This window comes from Lontra canadensis, unplaced genomic scaffold (assembly GCF_010015895.1).
Source record: "Lontra canadensis isolate GAN:19392208 unplaced genomic scaffold, GSC_riverotter_1.0 scaffold35, whole genome shotgun sequence".
In the NCBI taxonomy this organism is placed as follows: Eukaryota; Metazoa; Chordata; class Mammalia; order Carnivora; family Mustelidae; genus Lontra; species Lontra canadensis.
In genome coordinates this window covers 975,858-982,385 of record NW_022631029.1, presented here as the reverse complement: position 1 = coordinate 982,385, position 6,528 = coordinate 975,858, and the positions used below count along the sequence as shown (strand labels likewise).

At 57.6% G+C, this 6,528-nt stretch overlaps 1 protein-coding gene across 2 annotated transcripts; it reads left to right on the top strand.

Annotated features, from left to right (window-relative positions):
• The first annotated feature begins 2,367 nt into the window (after nt 1–2,367).
• On the top strand, nt 2,368–6,180 carry EPHX3 (epoxide hydrolase 3). Of its 2 annotated transcripts, XM_032867515.1 has the most exons (8): nt 2,368–2,444; nt 2,607–3,149; nt 3,371–3,456; nt 3,821–3,978; nt 4,070–4,198; nt 5,066–5,169; nt 5,263–5,399; nt 5,492–6,180. In XM_032867515.1, exons 2-8 carry the CDS (start codon nt 2,907–2,909, stop codon nt 5,715–5,717), a joined length of 1,083 nt encoding a protein of 360 aa, XP_032723406.1. In that variant the 5' UTR covers nt 2,368–2,444; nt 2,607–2,906; the 3' UTR covers nt 5,718–6,180. The 2 variants fall into 2 exon arrangements, with proteins under 2 accessions (XP_032723406.1, XP_032723405.1); XM_032867514.1 differs by lacking the exon at nt 2,368–2,444 and having other exon boundaries at nt 2,501–3,149.
• Nucleotides 6,181–6,528: the final 348 nt, after the last annotated feature.

Below are 6,528 nucleotides of genomic sequence, written 5' to 3'. Positions count from 1 at the left end.
CCCTGCCCCCACCCCCAGCAGGCACTTCCTTGTGTGCCCCTGTGCTGGTTCAAGTGGGACTTAGATTTTGGTTCTTTGGGGTTTCTTCGTCTCTTCCCGCCCCCTCATTTCTGTTCTGTGTTTTGTTGGTTAACTTCCCCAGGCCAGGTCCAACTGTTCAGCTGGAGAAATGGTTTTGTCTGCACCTTCCTCCTAAAGATTTAACTCTGCCATGGCCCTCTCCACACCTTCCTGATGGGTGTTTCTCTAACTGGGTTGTAATTTAGAACTTGGGTCTACTATTTAATTTCTCTGGCCATTTCCCACTCCCTCCCACAGTACAAGAAATCTTAGTCCTATACAAGAGTAAGAGGTGTGTACAAGCCCCCACTGTACTGTATGCACGGATCGCTTGGCCAATAATTATGTCAGTGAATCTGAGACTTGTATTAAACACTTTAGACATTTGTAGAAGGGAATTCGTAGACTTTTCACTTATATACTAAAGGTTTTTTTTTTTTTTGTGCAGTTCTCATTGCAAAAATAAACATTTGTACTGAATATAAAATTACCATCCTGTGACTACTGCTGTCTTTTTGTTTGAGGGTAGAACTGGGGGTAGGGGAGGTGGTATCAGTTTTGTGTAGCAGAGCAAGAAGGACGATCCCCCAGACACTCACCAGCCGTCCAGCCAGATTAGAGGACTTGGGAGGGATTCCGGGATCATCCAGTGGTTGGAAAATTGATTTGATGGAAAGTGTAAAAGAAACCAAAGCTATGATACAGGCTAATCGTGCAAGAAAAGAAAGGTACTGGGACGCCTGGGTGGCTCAGTTGGTTAGGCGGCTGCCTTTGGCTCGGGTCGTGGTCCCAGCGTCCTGGGATCGAGTCCCGCATTGGGCTCCCTGCTCCGCGGGGAGCCTGCTTCTCCCTCTGCCTGCCACTCTGTCTGCCTGTGCTCACTCTCTCTGACAAATAAATAAAATCTTAGAAAAAAAAAAAAAAAAGAAAGGTACTAAGTACAGGGAGAATAAACCTTTGTACAATACTGGCTGTGTAATCATAGCCGTCTACCTGAGGCTGAGATACATTGTTTACTGAGGTGGAACCACATAAACCACCATTCCCCTTTATGTAGGAACCCACAGACTTAATTATGGTCCCAGGACAGTGTAATGTTTAGCAGCCAGAACAATACAAAGGTAAGGTTAGAAGTGGGAGGTGACGGGAACAATGAGTAGAGTGCTGAAAATTAAAGGAAACCAATAGGAAAACTAAAAACGGGTAAGGCCTGTCCGGTGGTGATGACGGAGTCGATGCAATGCTTAATGCCCCAAATTGGTCATCAAGAAATAGCCACACAAGCGGATTGCGAGGTACCTGGATAATCACCAGAAGAAAGCTATAAGCATTCCGATGGCTTCCTCTTGGCTGAAGTAGAGGTGGAGCCTGACACTGTTGCTTTTTCTGTAAGTCCTGTTCAGCAAGCTGTGTGGCTTTAGGCAAATGACTTAAGCCGGGAATTTCAGGTTCGTGGTCTGTAATACAGAGATGTGATAATAGTACCTAAACTTAATAGGGGTGTTATACGGGTTAAACCATGAGTGACCCTGAAATGTTCAGGATCTTGGGGGAAGATTGCAAAACAGGAGGAGGAAGCTGGCCCTATCGGGCCTCTCGCCCGACCTTGCCCCACTTCCTCTTTCAGACAGCCCTACTGGCTCAACCGGCCTGGTCCTCCGGCTCCCGGGCCGGGCCTGCCTTCTAGAAGTCAGAGTCTCCCGGTCTTCATTGGTCCTCCCCCGCGGAGCCCCCGGCCTCAACACCTGCTGTTTGGCTGCGGGGCGAGAACTGTGGCCTGCATGTCAATAACCACCGCCCTCCAATCACAGCCGCGTAGGGGCGGGCCGACGACGGACCCGCCGGACTAACTGGAGGCCGGCGCGGGGTCGAGGCCACTGGACCCGCCGTTGGAATCAGGCCTGGGTGAGGGTGCTGTTAGTTCTCTCGCAGCCAGGCCAAGGACAGGGTTGCATGCTCCAGGAGGGGGAGCTCTCGGAGGGCGGCGGAAGGGGCCCCCCAGGCCTCCTCGGTTTGCGGCGACCGCCCGCGCCCAATCCCAGCCAAGGAACTACCTGCCTCCTCCTTCCGCTTCCGGGCCCACCGGCCCCGCCATATTATGTTCCGGCCCCGCCCCCCGTCTCATTGGCCCGGACCCAGGCCCACCTCCAGCTTATTGGTCCAGCCCTCGCACCCAAACCCTCCCCGCCCAGCCTAGGGCCTTCTCCCCGCTAGCTTCAGGCCCCTCCTCGTCTGGGCTCCAGCCTCGCCCCGCCCACCCTTTAAGCCACGCCCCGGTCGTGCACCGCTTCTAGGCCAAATTGGGTCCAAGTTTCGGGCTCGTAGGCCGCACCTACCCTGCATTGCTCCGCCCCTTCGCTCCAGGCTCCGCCCATTTCACCCAGGTACTCCGCCGTACCCTGCTCGTTAGTCCCCAGGTCTATCTCCCCCTACACTTAAGATCCCCACCCACTGGCGCCGGGAGTCCTACTAGACCCCGCCCCCTTCTTAAGCCCCGCCCAAGCCTGCCTAGGCCCCGCCCGTAATTCGCATCCCTTCTCGCCAAGGCCCCTCCCCAGCCACCGAAGCCCGGTCCTCACAGGCTCCATCCCCGCACCCCATCCTGTTTCCTGTCGCCGTCGCACCCAGGTGTTTACCTGGCCCTTAGGTGAGTCGTGTGCTGTGGCGGTTTCGGTCTAAGCCTCCCGCCTCTTCTCCGGGAGGGTTCCTCAAGCCCGGAAGACACGGAGGGGCCCCAGACCAAAGGCGGTGGGCTCCCCAGCCCGGGTCCCGCCTCGGTGCGGCTGCTCGCGCCCCCCGCCCACACCCCCGAAGGCAGCGCCGAAGTGGTCCCGGGTCGTGGCGACATGCCCGAGCTGGTGGTGACAGCGCTACTGGCGCCGTCGCGCCTCAGTCTGAAGCTGCTGCGCGCCTTCATGTGGAGCCTCGTGTTCTCCGCGGCGCTGGTGGCCGCTGCCGTCTATGGCTGCATCGCGTTCACACACGTGCTGTGCCGGCCCCGACGCGGCTGCTGCGGACGCCCCCGGAGCGCCCCACCCGCCTGTGTGAGCGACCCCACGCTGGGCGAACACTGCTTCCTGACCCTCAAGGTGAGCGCTCGAGCTCCCCCGGGGCGGGTGGGGCGGGGGTTGTATGTGAGGCCTTCGGAGCTTGGGTGGGGGGGGGGGGTCAAGCGGCCCCGGAAGTCGGGCCCTGTGGGGCTAGGGGGGCGGGGTGAGCAGACAGCAAATGGTTGAATCCAAATCTGGGGCTGGGGTGTTCAAGCCTAGCGAGGAAGGGTTCCCCCGTCTCAGACTGTGCCGTCCCCCAGAGCTCGGGCCTGCGCCTGCACTATGTCTCCGCTGGACGTGGCAATGGGCCCCTCATGCTGTTTCTGCACGGCTTCCCAGAGAACTGGTAGGTCCGAAGCCCAGGCTCGTGGGGCACACAAGCCCGGAGGTGGGGCTGGAGATAGAGCTCGCACCACCAGGGCATCCAGAAGGTGGGCTCGCCGGCTGGGTAGACTGGGGGCACAGAACATCCAGATGGGGGCTCGAGGTCAGAGATCTGTCTGCAGGAGGAGACCCTGAAGAGATGGGACAAAGAGGTCTTGGGTCCAGTGTGCAGCTGACCTTGCCTTCTGCATGGGGTTCCCCCATCTTTGTTTTTGGGAAGCCCAGGGCAGGAGGGCGGGGGAGGTGAAGGCCCCTGCTGGGCATAGGGTGGAGGTGGAGATGCAGCCTGGGGACCCTGACAGCCTCCCTCCCCACCCGCCTGACAGGTTCTCCTGGCGCTACCAGCTTTGGGAATTCCAGAGCCGCTTCCACGTGGTGGCTGTGGACCTACGGGGATACGGCCCCTCAGATGCCCCTCGGGATGTAGACTGCTACACCATGGACCTTCTGATGACGGACATCCAGGATATCATCCTGGGCCTGGGTGGGGATACCCCCCTCCCAAGCCTGGTCTCCCTCCCCCTGCCTCACCTCTCCTTGGCATCTCGCTGACACCAGTTCCTCTGGCCCCCCAGGTTATTCTAAGTGTATCCTGGTGGCCCATGACTGGGGTGCGCTCATCGCTTGGAATTTCTCCATCTACTACCCATCCCTGGTCGAGCGGATGGTAATTGTCAGTGCTGCCCCCATGTCTGTGTACCAAGGTGTGTTGGGGAGTCCAGGGTGCTGGGATGTGCCTGTGTCTGTGTCTATGCTTCCCCAGGGGCTGGGGACACACATAACACTCCCCACCTGCAGTCAGTGACAGCACACGTAGGAGTGACTCAGTGCCTGGAGCGCCTGCAGGTAACCATTGCTCTGACAGGGAGCTCGCATACAGTAACCTACACAAGCCTCCTGAGCAGATGAACATGTTAACATCTTCGTGGTCCAGTTGAGGGAAACTAAGGCAAGAGAGGTTAAATGCCTTTCTTCTGACAAGGAAAGTATAGATAACAAAGCAACTACCATAGCATGAGATGCCTGTCACCTCACCTGATTCTATTTCCCAGTATTGCAGTTGAAGTGACATAGTGACATGGCCTCTCATCTTTTTTTCTCTCTCTCTCTTTCTCCTTTTCTCTCCCTCTTCCCGTCCCTTTTTGTTGACTTTTCTCATCTCTCTCTCTCTCTCTTTCTTTAGACTGTCAGCTCCCAGGGGCCGGGGAGTTTTTTCTGTTCCTTTTACTGCTGTGTCTCCAGGGTTTTAAACAGGTCCTAGGTGCTCAGTAAATATTGAAATGCATCCAGGCCTGGGCAGGCGAAGCACACCAATGGGTCTGGGGGCTCCTGGGAGCTGCGGAGGGAGGGGCCCCCGTTTTGTGGGCACAGTGACACCTGGGCAGGGAGGAAGGCTGGTACCCTGGCCAGGAGGAGCGTCGAGCATCCACAGAGCCTCAGGCAATCAGTGATGACATTCCTGAGTGTTGGCACATCTGTGTGCCTGACCTGGGTACCTGTAGGAGCACAGGGGTGTGGGGCCACCCTGGGCCCAGGCCTAGGCCTCACATCTGCCTTTCCCCTGCCCCCAGACTACTCTATACACCACATCGGCCAGTTCTTCCGTTCCAACTACATTTTCCTGTTCCAGCTTCCCTGGCTGCCTGAGAAATTACTGTCCATGTCTGACTTCCAGGTGCAGTGGGGCAAAGGCCGGTGATAGGTGGAGGGTAGGGGGTTGGGCCTGGGCAGGCGGGGCACTGAAACCACAGTCCTGTTGTGTACCCAGATCCTGAAGACCACCCTCACACACCGCAAGAGGGGCATCCCACACTTAACCCCCAACGAGCTTGAGGCCTTCCTTTATGACTTCTCACAGCCCGGTGGTCTCACTGGGCCCCTCAACTATTACCGAAACCTCTTCAGGTGAGAACAGACCCAGGGCGGAAAGCTCAGGAGAGTTGTGGGGGCAGGGAGTTGGGTGGTCATTCTTCTGTCTGTCCCTGTCTTGGCCACAGGAACTTCCCCCTGGAGCCCCAGGAGCTTGCCACCCCCACTCTGCTGCTGTGGGGAGAGAAGGACACCTACTTCGAGCAGGGGCTGGTGGGAGCCATCAGCAGTCGTTTTGTGCCCGGCCGGCTGGAGGCCCACATCCTGCCAGGCGTGGGGCACTGGATCCCACAGAGCAACCCTGGGGAGATGCATGAGTACATGTGGGCCTTCTTGCAAGACGTGCTGGACTAGTGGCCCTCGCTCACTGGCCTGTGTGCACCTAGGGGACCCCACAGTGCATGTACATGGGTGGACTCCTGGAATGTGCACGGGCGTGGAACTCGAGGCTGCACCCAAGGGTGTCTGCGGAGGCCCTCAGGCACACGAGCCCATGGGCTCGCACACAGGTGTGCGTGTGTGCGCAGGTGAACAAGCGCCTCGATCCTGGAGAACCAGGGGCAGCTCTCCTCGTGGAGCTAGATGTGGAGCATCCTACCTCTCCCCTCCCCCAGGGCCTCACTGTTCTCCCCAGCGTCAGCCATCGGAGCAGCACTAGACACAGACTCTAACCTTCCTGTCCCTTGCTTTCCTCTGCAGTCTGAGTCTTCAGCTAAATGCTGCTGTGTCCAATAGGGTGCTGGCAGGCACATCTGGCTGCTTCAGTTCACATGCAAAGTAACTAAAAGAAAATCAATTAAAAATTCAGTTCCCTAGTCACGCTGGCCATACTTCAAGGGCTCAGTTGCCACAGCAGTATAAGGGATTCCGCTGGACAGTGCCGAGGGGCGTGCTCCTAGAACAGAGGTATCCACGCCGGGCTCCTGACCAGCTTCCCTGAGGGAGAACCCTCATGTGCCAGCAGCTGGGTGTCTAGACTCTGGTCTAGCTGGACCCTGAGCAGTTCCCACGACCTTCCGCCCAGCCGTGACTCCAGGCCTTGTAAGCTCAAGTTCTCTTGCTGTGGCCTGGGAAAGATCCCTGGGACCCCTGTCTCAGATCCATGGAAAAATGGCTCTAGGCTCCATTAGGTTGGATGTGTGAGATTCTGGACTGGCCCAGGAGG

Bases quoted from the DNA above. Each gene is read 5' to 3' on its own strand.
- EPHX3 (XM_032867515.1), top strand. From the start codon at position 2,907: ATGCCCGAGCTGGTGGTGACAGCGCTACTGGCGCCGTCGCGCCTCAGT. The intron at 3,150-3,370 runs GTGAGCGCTCGA...GCCGTCCCCCAG, and splicing joins ACTGCTTCCTGACCCTCAAG to AGCTCGGGCCTGCGCCTGCA. The intron at 5,170-5,262 runs GTGCAGTGGGGC...TTGTGTACCCAG, and splicing joins TGTCCATGTCTGACTTCCAG to ATCCTGAAGACCACCCTCAC.